Genomic DNA, 14,502 nt, shown 5'->3' with positions numbered 1-14,502 from the left:
AGCAGCAGAACAAGAGGGATCACAAAACACTACGCCAATTTGATATAGCAGTTGATCTCATTCCTTTTCTCTGATAATAAAAATGACTTGTGAGCCACAGGCCTAGGAAAAACTCCACATTTCAAATTGTTTAGCAAGCACATCAGTTTTCCTTTGTTAAAAAAAAAAGCACATTTTGCCTCTTCACATGCTAAAAAAAAAAATGCTATTATCAGAAAAACAACAACAAAAACAGAAAATATAGCAACAGCTTATTTAGGTCCAGGAAGAATGGGTTGGGTTGCTCCTTTTTCATTACCTTGTGACAACATTTTAGGTAGGGTAAATATTTCCAGCCTGCTGCTTCCTGTTTCTGGGAGCGGAGAGAGCACCATCACTTCCACTGAGTCTGTTTCCAAAGTAGACACTGTGGATATCTGTAGGATTTCTTTACCTGACTCTGAAAGCAAATGGAAATCAATGGTCACTGGCTAAATAGGAAATCTTTTAATATCTGTACTTGGGAGATTGAGGTAGGAGAATCTCAAATCCCTGGCCAGGAGTTCTGGGCTACATAGGGAGACCTTGCCTCAAAACTTACTAATTTATAAACTAACTGTGAGAACTTTTCCCATCTCAATTAAGATATCACATAATAGCTGTGTGCCAGTGACTCACATCTGCTGAGATCTGAGGATTGTGGTTCAAACCACTCCAGGCAGGAAAGTCCATGAGACTCTTATCTCCAGTTAAACTGCTAAAAGCTCAAAGTGGAATTGTGGCTCAAGTGTTAGAGTGCTACCTTTGAGTTCAAAATCCCAGGGACAGCCACCCAGGCATTGTGTTCAAGCCTCAGAACCAGTATACCAACACACAACTATGTATCACATAATACACTGGCTTTCACTTAGTCTCTAGTGTCAAATTTTCAGACTGATATTTAAAAGGACTGTTTAAAAATAAAGGACATAAGGAATGGTTTTTGAGGAACTGATTAGGATTATTTCTCCTGATTTGATTTCCAGACTAGCATTTCCAAACAGTTTGGTTTGGCCCAGGCTCTTTCCCAATTAGGGTGCTTTCTAAAGCTCACAATATCTGATGGAAATCTGCACTTTCCCATAACCCAGTGCAGCCTTCATGGACTACAGACCCCCACCCCTTAGAGCCAGTTCTCCAGTAAACCTCTCCCCTGGGCCCTTTCTAAAGGCACATTGCCGCTGGCAAGGCTGTCTGTGGTTACTGCCTGATTTCACAACTCAGGGCTTCCTCATTTTACTATCCCGCTCCCTCTGAGCTCTTAGTATCTCTGACTGCCGCTGTCTAGCGATGATTAAAGTCTGATGTGATCTGTTCAGGTCTCTGACTCCTTTCTTTCCTTTGTCCACCTGATCTTTCCTAACACTCCTCTATACCTGTTGTGCTTTAGAACCTCACACTGCCCAGTGCACCCAGTTTTCCACTGTTTCTTTTTATTTTTTGGTGGAACACCATGGCGTTCATGAGCCTGGCTGGAGCTCTACCTACTTGAACCACAGCTTCACTCTGGTGTTTTGCTGGTTAGATGGAGTCTCATAGACTTTTCTTCCTGAGCTAGCTATGAATGGAAACCCTCTAGGTCTCAGCCGCCTGAGAAGCTAGGATCTCAGGTGTGAGCCACTGGCTCTGGGCTTGCTTGTCAGCTCCCACACTGGATGTTCAATTCAGATAGTAATACTCTTTGCATCAGTGATTAAGGGATTGCGATGTGCTGGAAGTATACATGATTAGCAGTTTGCTTCTCTTGGAATACAGCTATTCTGACCTTGGCCAGTGGACCAAGCATGAAGCCCAACATGGGTTCATTTCATACTTACCTGGTAGCCTAGACAGTACTATTTGCCTATTCAGCCTTCCCCAGGTATACAGTTGATTGTATTCTTCCTTCTTAATAAAGGAAGCCCAAGGGCTATCACAGAAGCTCAGTCTTAATGCCTCTATCCTAAAACTCCTATTTCTCAGTTTTCATCCTCCCTTTTCTTTCTTCATACTGCTGTAGGAATCCGTCTCAGTTCCTAGCTGTGATTTCGAGCCCATTCTTCTAATCGTTAATTGGACCACACTCTAACTCTTAATCATCTTTTATCTTCACTTTTTATTTTTTTAGCTGGTGATTAACTCAGAACTTTATGCCAACACTCTTGTCACTGAGTCATGTTCCCAATCCTCAACCACCTCTTTTTATGTTCAATATTCCTTATGGCTTCTTATATTCTTCCTGAAGGATGCTTCGATCTTCAGCTAAGAACTTTTCTTTCATTTCTGTCTTCTCTCAAACAGTTACCATCTGATCCTCCCTCTTTCTCTGCAAACTTTCAAAAACAGGCTTGCCACGTTTATTTTCTTAGCTCTGTTCCCTGTCTGAGCTCTCTGAAGGAGCACCCGTGGATTGGCAAATGCACAAGGACATCTGCCCAGCTCTCACCCCACTCATATTTTGATCACAGTTTGTACCTAACCTAGCCTTCGTTCTTTGAGTTCTTTCTGGAGGTATACCAGCCATCCCTCAGTTGCCTCATTACTTGAACCCATCCTTGGTTTTCCTGCCTCATATTCCTCCATCCACAGCTTTAGTATACAACATGAATCAGTGTTCTATTCCCAGCTTCTCCATCCTAACCACTAACCAAGCAGATAGGCTAAAAAGTGACAAGCTCTGCATTTACTTCCAGGTCTTCCACAGGGTCTACTCAACTAGGTTCATTAATTTATGTATTTAGGTTATCTGTTTGGCCCTAGGTAGCACTTGTCTGTCTTCTTGGGCCATCTCACTGGCTTCCATGTTTTCAAGATCAGAATTCTATCACTGAATAGCTTGAATACAACATCTCCCCTACAGGCTCATATGTTGCATGCTTGGTCTTCAGCTGGTGGTGCTTTTTTGGGGAGATACTGGAAAGTTTAGGAAATGGAGGCCTATCCACAGGAAGAATGTCACTGGGGGGTTCCTTTGAGGGTCATGGCCAGTCCCTGCTCTCCTCCTTGTTCTATACTTCCTGTTCACCAGAAGGTGAAGAAGGCCCTCCACCTTAAGTTCCAGCCATCATGATGTTCTAAGTATCCAGGGCCCAAACAGCCATGGATGGATTCCTTGTATCTGTGAGCCAAAATAACTCACAGCGGGGCATGGAAGCTCACCCTCCTAACCCAGTTATAGAGGGTGTGGGGATCAGGAGGATTCTGGCTTGAAGGTAGCCCAGGCATCTCAACCAATTTCATCTCAACCAATAAAAGCTGGGTATGATAGTACATTCCTGTGATCTAGCTAGAATGGCATGCACGTACCATCAAGTGGCTAAGATTACAGCTATGCACAGTAACAAAATACTGATTATAGTATGTTAAATAAATAAACAGTCTATGTCGTACCTGTGAATCCAAGAATCTTAAATAAGCTTGAGGGCTTGGCATTGATAACAAAGAGTTTTCCTTCTGATGTTCCAACGAACAGAAACAGTCCTAGCTGGTCAAAACTAGAAAAGAAGAAATCTGATGATTGTCAGATCCTAGTCTTTTCCCTAGCTACACAGCAAGCACGTCTATTAGATGCATGGCCATGGAGCACATTAAAACCAAACCAAACCGGGGCTGGTGATATGGCCTAGTGGCAAGAGCGCTTGCCTCTTATACTTGAAGCCCTGGGTTCGATTCCCCAGCACCACATATACAGAAAATGGCCAGAAGTGGTGCTGTGACTCAAGTGGCAGAGTGCTAGCCTTGAGCAAAGAGAAGCCAGGGACAGTGCTCAAGCCCTGAGTCCAAGGCCCAGGACTGACAAAAACCAAATCCAAACCTTTCTTTTTTGGCCAGTACTAAGCTTTTAAACTCAGGGCTTCTCCCTCGTTTGGCAGACTCCTTCCAGAGTGCCTCCAGACTTTTCCCACACTGCTTAGCTTGGGAATTAGGTCTTGCTTTTTGTCAGGCCTGTTACCTGGCCTGCAATCCTGTTTTGTGCTTTCAGCTGTAACTTGGAGAGCTTGTGTGCATTACCATAAGCAGCTGCTTCTCTTGAGAGAGTGTGTGTCTTATGAGCATTTTTTTTTTTTTGTCTAGAAGGGCCTCAAACCACTATCTTCCTAATCTTGGCCTTCTGAGTAGTTGGAATTATAGGTATGAGCCACCATACATGCTTCAAACCAGTCATCCTTTTGGTTTGTGATTTTTAATATTCTCTGATTTTGTGAATCCCAAGTGATGACACATTGGTAGAATCATTACACTTGAGGCCAATGCTAGTCTAATCACAAGGTCTAAGTACACAGTCAGGGTAACTCAGGAAAGTTGGACAACTGTTTCTTTATAAATGAGTGAGAAGTTTTGGTAGAGCTGCCTCACTGTTTCAAGTGGAAATAAGAGATTCTCAGAATGAATGATGGGTGTGATGTTTCAGCATGCCGTGACAATACCTGGCAGGAGGAGAAAGAATTTAGTGTTCTGAGGCCCAGAACACTGCGTGTGATTTTTCTCCCTCTGAGAACAATGGCAGTGGTGGTCCACACATGCAGCCCTAGCTACAGATCTGAAGATGGAGGTTTGAAGCCAGCCTGGGCAGACAAGTCCAACAGACTCATCTCCAATAGCCAGCAAAAAGCTGAAAGTGGAGGCAAGGCTCAAGAGGCAGTGAATCAGGCTTGAGTGAAGAAACCAAGTGAGAAGTCAAGGCCCTGAGTTCAAGCCCCTGTACTGGCAAGCCTGCACATTTGTGCATGCGCGCACACACACACACACACACACACACACACACACACACACACACACACAATGTCAGCAAATTATTTACAATTTTGTGCCTCACTGACCTCATCTGTCTTGGCTTTGTGGAGCTAACAACAGAAATGTCTGGGGCCCCTCTCAGCGCTGAAAGTTTACTGAAAGATTATTCGAATGACTGAAAGGAAGTATATGTGTTTAATGCTTGAGTAAGGATAAAATGTCTTTGGAAAGACAGACACATAAGCAATTGGTAACAGGCTTCCTCCAGCGAGAGAACTGGATGCCTTTAGATTTCCCACTGCATGGTCTTCTGTAGGTTCTGACTGGTGACAGGAATGGCTGTGCTAATATTCAAAACAAGTGAAATACATAAAACATCAAAGCAATTTAATGGTGTCACCAGAACCCTCCACAGACAGGCCTGGCCAAAGTGCTTCCAGAAGCAGGAGGTACTTACATGAGGTGGCGCACGGGCGACTCCGAGAGGAAGGTCTTGTGAACCACTTCCGGGCAGTCTTCCTCCTGGATGTCCAGGAAGTACACACAGCCATCCATGCTCCCCACGGCAGCCGAGAGGGAGGAGGGAGAGCAAGCCAGAGTTGTTGTCTGTTAAAGAGGAAAGCCCAGACAGTGAAGGCTGTTCGCCTACCTGCAAGGAGCCTCGCGGGCTGGGAGGCAGCCGAGTGGCGGCGCATGCACTTAGCAAATATGAGGCCCTGGGTTCCATACCCTGGCAGGAAAAGAAGTCTTCAAGGATTTGGAAAGCCAGAAGAATGGGAAGACTGGAAACTATGTTGTGGTAAAGATTTCAGATGACCAACTCAACACTCTGAGCAGTCCCAGGAATCTGTACCTCCGATTTTTTTCTTTTTTTTGTTAGCTTGGGGCTTGAATCCAGGGCCTCCCACTTGTTAGGGAGGTATTCTACCACCTGAGCCATGCCCCTGAATCTGTACATGTCATTCTCTTATCCTAAAATAGGATTGATAGAATACCAGTTGAATCATGTTTATCCCTAAATGACCATGCAATGGCTATAGCAATAATCGATCTAAACAATTACAAACAGACTAAGTAATGAAAATAAAATAAGAATTTTAAGATATATTTTGAGCATGTTTATAGAGTATGATTTTTAAGTCACTATTCATTTCTGAGGTGTTTGTGCAACTGAGAAAGACTTAAGAAGAGAAATCTGACCGTGTATTCAGTTACTAAGAGATTCACAACTGAGCCAGTTGTACTGAACACCTGTAATCACAGCTCTTGGGAAACTGCTGCAGGAGCAAGGGGGCCTGGGCCAAATAGAAAACTTCAGACCAGCCTGGGCTATATAGTGGAAATCTGTCAAGGAGCTGGAGGGAAAGAGGGAAGGAGGGAGGGAAAATGGGAAGAAAGGAGGGAGGATGGGAGGAAGGAAGGAAAGAAGGGAGGAAGGAGGGAAGGAAGGAAGGAAGGAAGGAAGGAAGGAAGGAAGGAAGGAAGGAAGGAAGGAAGGAAAGAAGGAAAGAAGAAAGGTAGGCAAGCAGACTTGTCTATGTAATAATTATTTATACAGAATACTTTTAAGAAAATAAATTCACTCATAATACTTAATACTTTCTTTCCTCTTGAACATACCTAGAACTGTGTAATGCAATATCTGACAATAATATAAACACTTAGCATTATAATTATTTCTTGTTCCTCTAATTTTGCTATGTTATTAGAATGCAAGAGGTACCATGGACACAGCAAAAGTCCTAAGGCTTGAATTCAGGGCCTGGGAACTGTCCCTGAGTTTTTGTTCTCAAGGCTAGTACTCCCTACTTGAGTCACAGCTCTACTTGTGGTTTTGGGGGGGTACTGAATTGGAGATAATTACTCGCAGACTTTCCTGCCTGGGCTGGCTTTGAACTGTGATTCTCAGATCTCATCCTCCTGAGTAGTCAGGATTACAGACATGAGCCACTGGCACCCAGCTTCTGCCTGGCTCAATTTAAATTTTTTTTATTATATTTAAGTAGTTGTACAAAGGAGTTACCATTCAACCAAGAAGTCTATGAGAACAATGTTTCTCCATCAATGTCACCCCTTTCAACATTCCCACCCATCCCTCCCATAGAGTCAATTTTTAAAAAAATAATTTATCTGGTACACTTACTGTGGTTTTGAGATAAGTCTTGCTTATACAAGTACAATCCTCTATGGACCAAACAGAAACTTCTCCAGAATGTGTGACTGTCTGCAAAAAAAAAAAGGAAAAAAGAAACTGAGTGGAAACCAAGACTGTCATGTGCAAACATATTCTAAGTCACCATCTGAGGAGTCAGAAAAAAAAGTTCACAGCAGTTGTATAGATTATAAATAATTATTTTATAATGTCAACATTTTTTTTGGTGCTGGGTGCTGGTGGCTCACAGCTGTAAGGGTAGCTACTCAAGAGGCTGAGATCTGAGGATCATGGTTTGAAACCAGCCGGGGCAGGAAAGTCCATGAGACACGTATCTCCAATTAATCACCAGAAAACCAGGAAGTGGAGTTGTGGCTCAAAGCAAAAGATCTCAGGGACAACACCTAGGCCCTGAGTTCAAGCCCCATGGTTGACAAAAAACAACAACAACAACAACAACATTTAAGGTAAAAGTTACAAGGAAGTCCTAGGTTACAAGATTAAGGTTACAACGAAATCCTAGGAGATAAAGGTTTATAATGCAAAGGTCACAAAGAAAGCCTAGAGACAGGAAACTATACATAGTTCTCTTTTTAAATTAGATTTAATTTTAGAGCAGTCTGAAGACTATAGGAAAATTGATCAGAGTAAAGGAATTCCCCTTTCCTTCCATAGCTACATAGCCCAAGGTTATTTAGATTTTCAATTATGTTTTATAATTTTGCATTTTACATTTAGATCTATGATCCATTTTGAATTTTTTATGAAAGGTTTAAGATTGCATGTCAGGTCCAACTTGTTTTAGCCTTATTTGTTGAAAAGACACTTCTTTTGATCTCTTTTCAAATACCAGCTTACTATATATGTGCAGGTTTATTTCCAGACTTTCTGTTCTGTTCTGCTGATCTTTTGCCACTCATTCTTTTACCAGTACCACACTATCTTTATTATTATAGTTTTATATTAACTCTTCAAGTCAGATTTATGTCAATTCTCTGACTGTACACTGTATTGTAGCACTGTATTGATTATTTGGGATATTTTGCATAGCTCTATAATTTTTAGAAGCAGTTAATCAATTTTCACCAAATCACTTACTGAGATTTTTAGTTAGAATCATAGTGAATCTATAGGTCAGGATAGGAAGAACTGACACATTGACAAGATTGAATCTGCCCAGCAATGCTTGAGTCATCTTTCTCCATTGATTTAGATCTTTCACTTTTCTCATCAGGGTTTTGTACTTATACCTCTGTTGTTAGACTGATACTGAGTTCATTTTATTGGTGCTGATGTAAATAGTATTGTGGCTTTAATTTTTAATTCAAATTGTTCACTATAGATACATAAGAGCACAATTGACAGTTCTGTATGTTAAACTTTCATCACGCAACCTCGCTGCAATCACATCATTCTGTGGAAGCCAGTCATCTGAGAACAAAGATACATTTGCTTTTTGCTTCTTCCTTCCCAGTCTGTATACACCTTTTATGTCTGTCTTATTGCATTAGCTCAGACTTGCACTATGATACTGTATGACCTTAACTATGATGTCACCAATGTGTAGATATTCTTTCAAGCCTTGAACTCAGGGCCTTACACTCTTGCTTGCTTTTTGTGTTTCTCCCCCCAACCTCCCCCACCCCAACCCAGGCTGGTACTGTACTACTTGAGCCAAATCTCTATTTCTGGCATTAGACTGGCAGCTTGTAGGTGAAATGTCACAGACACATCAAGACTCAGAGCTTGCTTGGCAAATATAAAGTGGATGCCTTCTAAGATCTTGTTGCTTTGCTATTTTCAGGAGGCAAAACTGTGAGGTCACAATGTGGTGAGATCATTCTAACAGGAGAGAAGATTTGGCAATGGAAATGCTTGCTATTTCTGCTGTTACTTTCAAACACACCCTGACTCTCATTTGCATTGCTTTGCAAATGAATTCCAAAGTTATGCAATTACGCATGGACAGGAATTTAAATCTCAAAACATTATACTTTCAATCTTATTGTTTAAATTTTATTTATTGTCAAAGTGATGTACAGAGGGGTTACAGTTTCATACGTAAGGCAGTGGGTATATTTCTTGTATAACTTGTTACCTCCTCCCTCATTTCCCCCCCCCCCCACTCCCCCTTTCCCTTTCCCCGCCACGAGTTGTTCAGTTGGTTTACACCAAATGGTTTTGTAAGTATTGCTTTTGGAGTTGTTTGTCTTTTTATCCTTTGTCTCTCGATTTTGATATTCCTTTTCCCTTCCCTAGTTCTAATACAAGTATATACAGTATCCAGGGTACTCAGATGAGATACAGTGATAGCGTGGGCAAAAGCACAGGAAGGGAATACAAGAGGAACAACAACAAAAATAAAATAAAATATTTCTTACCATGAAGAATTTGTTTCCGGGAGTGATTAAGTCAATTGCCTGAAAATTCCCATCACAAGCATCTAGGATATTATTTAATACTGGCTCCTCTCCAAAAGTGTAGCTATAAATAGATCCCTGAAGCATAGAGAGAAAAAAAAACACGCATAACAATTATTGCATATTGAATTAAACAGCTATTATATGCTTACTGCATGAAACTGTGTGGAAACAGGTGATGGGAAATCACAGGATTCAAGAAACCATGGCCTTGAAGAACTTAAGATCTAGACACTAGTAGGGTTTTGGCAGTGTACACCTAGATACTCAGGAGGCTGAGATCTGAGGATTGCAGTTTGAAGCCAGCCAGGTAGGTTAAGTATGTGAGATTCTTATCTCCAATAAGCTACTCAGAAAAGACAGGAAGTGGTGTTGTGGCTCAAATGGTAGAGCACTAGCTGTGAGCTTCGCTCAGGGACAGCACCCAGGTTCAGAGTTCAAGCCCCAGAACTGGTCAAATAAATAAATAAATAGAATAATCTAGATACTCAAATTCTTTGTTTATCAATTGCTGATTCATTCATTCATCTTTCATTCCTGGTGCATTTAACCATTTATTTCAAAATAATGCCATTCATCATATTTTTTTGCCTTAAAAACTATTTTATCTAATAATATATCTGCTGAATTTTTTATTTTGGTTACTCACAAGGTAAATCTTTTCCCATCTTTTTTGCTTTCAATCTTAAAGCACATAGTTGAGTTTTTTGTTGTTGTTGCATTTGTGTGTGTGTGTGTGTGTGTGTGTGTGTGTGTGTGTACAGTTCCTGGGGCTTGAACTCAAGGCCTGTGCACCAACTCTGAGCTTTTTTTTTTTGCTCAAGGTTAGCACTCTACCACTTAAACCACAGCTCCCCATCTGGCTGGTCAGTGGTGAATTGGAGATAAGATTGTCACAGACTTTCCTGCCCAGGCTGGTTTTGAACCATGATTGTCAGATTTCAGCATTCTAAATAGCTAGGATTTCAGGTTTGAGCCATTGGGATACAGGTTACAGTTGAATTTAAAAAAGTAGAATACAGTGGTCTCTGCTTGTTGATTTGGCACTTATTAAAATTACTAACATACTTGAGTTCAAATGCAGTATCTTAAGCTTCCTAGTTACTCATCTGTTTTGTTTTTTTTGCCTCTTTTTTTTAATGTTTTGGATTTTCCCCCCTTTTTAATACCTTTCACCTTTTCTTCATGTAGTTTGAAAACATCATCAATTGGCTTCATTCTTCAAATGGTTATCTTAGAAGTCACAGCATTCATATTTAATTTATCAACATCAAAAATTACTTTAAACTTTACTGTCCTCCTGAGTACTGCAAGAGCTTTGGACTATCTTGCTCCACTCATTTCTCCTCCTCTTCCTTCTTATTCTCCATTTCCAAGCTTTGTAAGTAGGTGACCTACCACTTGGGCCACCACATCCAGCCTTTTTTCCCCCCTGATTATTTTTGAGATAGGGTCTTGTTTTTACCCTGAGCCAATCTGGATCATAGTCATCTTCTTTATGCTTCCTGGGGGTGACAAGTACGCAGGAACATGTCCCGCTTTTTGTTTTTGTTGTTGTTGTTGAGATGGGGAAAGGGGGTCTTATAAACTTTTTTTCCCTCTGGCTGGCTTGGAACCATGATCCTCTTGATCTCAAAATTCTAAGTAGCTGGAATGATAGGTATTGATATGAGATGGAGATCTCACAAACTTTATTTTTTTAACCTGAACTAGCCTGGGCTGCAATCCTCCCAAATTTTGCCTACCAGGGATTACAGGAAAGAACCTGTTATGCAATGCTGATTATCTGAACATTGCTTATCAAGGAAAAAAAGAAAAAGGAAAAAAAATAAAGAAATTGTCCTCTAACATACCTTTTCTGTTTGAATCAGCAATGTTTTATAATTGGGAGAAAATACCAAATGTGCCACAGGTTCCTTCGTGGAAAGACAATTCGTTACGCTGTATTTTGAATCTTTGACAATGAAAGAGTACAACACACCATCCTACAGATCAAACACAATGAGGTAAGTGTAGAAAGCCAGTCTTGGCCAATGCATCTTCATCAGACAAGCAGAGGTTCATGGGTTACCATCTACTGCTTATTTGAGATCACCATCTTTGTTGTCATTACTGCAACACACTTTCCCTCCATCTTTTAGCAACTTTAAACCATATTCTTGGTTAGAGCTTCCGTGTTCTGGCTTTGTGACTCATGTTTCAATGTTTGCTAGTCATGCCTTTCTTTTGAGTGTGGGAGCCCTAGAGCCCTGGGTGGACTGTGATCAGCTGCAGTTGAGGTGATGGGTGTGCTTATAGAATGCATGATGCTGGTGGAAAACCCTGGCTTTGTGACTGTAGAATGTTTGATCTTCTGCAGCAATCCTGTCAAAAGATAGGAATGAATGCCTGTATGTGTACCCATTTTACTCCTTCTTGATATCCTGGATCTGTTCGCCAAAGTACTTATCTTACTGCTTCTTAACATCCTGTTATCTACCTCTTGGAATATGCTCTCCTGATCTATTCTCTTAAGCTAGCCCTGAGACAATCTGATCCTATAAAAGCAGAGGGTGGGGGAGACTTCTTCAGTTTAACCATGTCTATCAGTTAAACTTATTCCTAGCCCCATGGTGTTACTTAGATTATGAAATGGCATTGCACGGGCACTTCTTTATCTGTCTCCCCAGTATCTGCTGGATGGAACTGGCATTTGAGCATCTTTAACATCTACTTTCTCACTATATTCTTTACCATTCAGGAAGTAGGAGGCTGTGTGTGTGTGTGTGTGTGTGTGTGTGTGTCTTCTGTATGGAAGTCCCCTTAATTCAAAGAATCCTTAAGTATATCCATTTATCATTAATATGTGCCTTTCTTTCTTTCTTTCTTTCTTTCTTTCTTTCTTTCTTTCTTTCTTTCTTTCTTTCTTTCTTTCTTTCTTTCTTTCCTTTTCTTTTCTTTTCTTTGTCAGCTGTGGGGCTAGAGCTCAGGGCCTGGGCACTGTCCCTGAGATCTTTTGCTCAAGGCTAGTGCTCTTCTAGGTTGAACCACAGCACCACTTCTGGTTTTCTGGTGGTTAACTGGAGATAAGAGTCCCATGGATGTTCCTGTCCTGGCTAGCTTTGAACTGCAATTCTCAGATCTCAGCCTCCTGAGTAGCTAGGATGAGAGGCGGGAGCCACCCGTGCCTGGCTAATGTGTGCATTTCTTATCTCCCTACATGATCCAAGAAGAGGATGTATGCCTTTGTTTTCTTTATATGCTCTTCTCCAGTTCTGCACACAGTTTTCGGGCATGGTAGGTGTAAAAAATATGCTGATCATTTGGTTGGCTGCAAATAGATTTATGTCAATTTTAACTCTCAAGAAAATTTGGAGTTATTTTTACATTAGTGAAGAAGCTTTTATATTCTAGACCAGACCCCCTAACTAAGAGTAGGTATTTATGAAATGTTGGATTCAGATTCTTGGGGCCTGGGAGGGTGGAGAGGGAAAACAAGGTGCTCATCATTATCCATCCCTCTCCAGAGCCTAAGATGAACTATAGATTAAAGGTCTAAGTTCACATCTGACAAAACATTGTTTAAGAATGTAAACCCAAGTTGGCCACTTGTGGCTCATGCTTATAATCCTAGCTACTTAGGAGGCTGAGATCTGAGGATCACAGTTCAAAGCCAGCCAGGGCAGGAAAGTCTATGAGACACCTATTTCCAATAAACTACTCAGAAAAATCCAGAAGTGGCACTAGGGATAAAGTGGTAGAGCACTAGCCTTGAGCACAAAGAGGCTTGGGAATGGCTCCCAGAATCAGAGTTCAAGCCCCAGGACTGGCAAAAAAAAGAGGGAGTCATTTCCTAATGTAGATAATTGAAATTATTCATAATAAATTTTATAAATGCATTCAATAAGAAAAAGTTAATTAATAATCTGGCAGTATTTGACATCCCAGAATGTACCTCATAATGGGAAATGGCAATAAATGGAAATTGTGTTTTTTCATGAAAGCAATTCATTTTGAAAATAAGATACATTACAATTCCAGAAGCAAGAAGGCCATCCTTCTGATATACCAAGGTGATTGGACTGATAAGATTTGTTCCATCTTTTTGGAAAACAAAGACAAGAAAAAGTAGATATCACATATTAGAAGAACAATATAACAATGAATAATCAAAGCTGCTTAGTAACACAATATAAACAAAACAAGTTGTTTTGGATTTCAGTACCATCAGATCTATGCAGCTAGCATTAAGAATTTTATAGTGAGTATATTTTACTTATCAAGAAAGTATTGCGAAAGGTTTGATACAAAAAGTTTTGTGAGAGATATGGTGCAAAAAACACAACAAATCCAAACTATATTATCAAACAATATACTTAAGAGGTATGCATTTTGTGACATGTAAATTTATATATTAAGAAATTAAAGCACAGCAGACAGAAAGAATAGTAAAAAGGAGGAAAACCTTTTTCATAAAATCATGTGTTACTATTATTATCCTTAGAAGAATAAAAGCATATTGTCTTCTTATGAGGACAACCAATGAGAATTACAAAAACAAAGGCTCAAATGTGTGCCTGATATTATTTGGGTGCTGTGCTAGGTGGTACACTGGAGTACTCATCTCCCAGCAATCCCTTCTCCAATCCCACTGCCATTGGAATCTAGGTTTTGGGGGCTCCTGGTCTGGTGTAGGCGCTTGCTGCTTACAGTCATCTACTTCTAGAGTTATTCTTAAATGGTGGCTAGATTAATCTGCCAAAGCACAATTCCAGTGAGAGGTTCATCCATCCATCCATCCATCCATCCATCAGTGGTTTTTGATACATGTCCAAGGACTGTTGAAGAAAGTACAAATGCTTTGTCTGGACATGATGGTCAGATACAGCAAGATGACCCTGTGGTTCTTTTGTAACAGTGATCCAGACAAACTGGTTCAGTTCTTGTTCCTTGTCCATGTTCTCTTGGCCATACAGATACCATGTCAAAATTCTGTTCATGCTGGGTACTGGTGGCTCATGCCTGCAATCTTAGCCACTCAGGAGGCTGAGATCTGAGGATTGCTGTTCAAAGCCAGCCCAGGCAGAAAAGTCCACAAGACTTCAATTAACCACCAGAAAACCAGAAGTGGCGCTGTGCCTCAATTTGTAGAGCTCTAGCTTTGAGCTGAAGAGCTTAGCGACAGCACCTAGGCCCAGAGTTCTAGCCCCACAATCATCG

General features: G+C 40.8%; 1 protein-coding gene across 1 annotated transcript in view; it reads right to left on the bottom strand.

The window, feature by feature from the left end:
- Nucleotides 1-14,502, bottom strand: part of Cfap43 (cilia and flagella associated protein 43) — a 71,111-nt gene that overhangs the window by 34,152 nt on the left and 22,457 nt on the right. The window contains exons 7-13 of the mRNA XM_048336347.1: nt 13,316-13,383; nt 11,157-11,288; nt 9,265-9,381; nt 6,875-6,955; nt 5,189-5,337; nt 3,388-3,491; nt 299-439 (exon numbers count right to left, since the gene is read on the bottom strand). Of these exons, the coding sequence (XP_048192304.1) occupies nt 299-439; nt 3,388-3,491; nt 5,189-5,337; nt 6,875-6,955; nt 9,265-9,381; nt 11,157-11,288; nt 13,316-13,383 (792 nt within the window). The remainder of the gene's footprint in view (nt 1-298; nt 440-3,387; nt 3,492-5,188; nt 5,338-6,874; nt 6,956-9,264; nt 9,382-11,156; nt 11,289-13,315; nt 13,384-14,502) is intronic.

This window comes from Perognathus longimembris, chromosome 2, assembly GCF_023159225.1.
Source record: "Perognathus longimembris pacificus isolate PPM17 chromosome 2, ASM2315922v1, whole genome shotgun sequence".
NCBI lineage: Eukaryota > Metazoa > Chordata > Mammalia > Rodentia > Heteromyidae > Perognathus > Perognathus longimembris.
The sequence above is the reverse complement of the archived record's forward strand: the minus strand, read 5'-3'. Positions and strand labels throughout refer to the sequence as shown.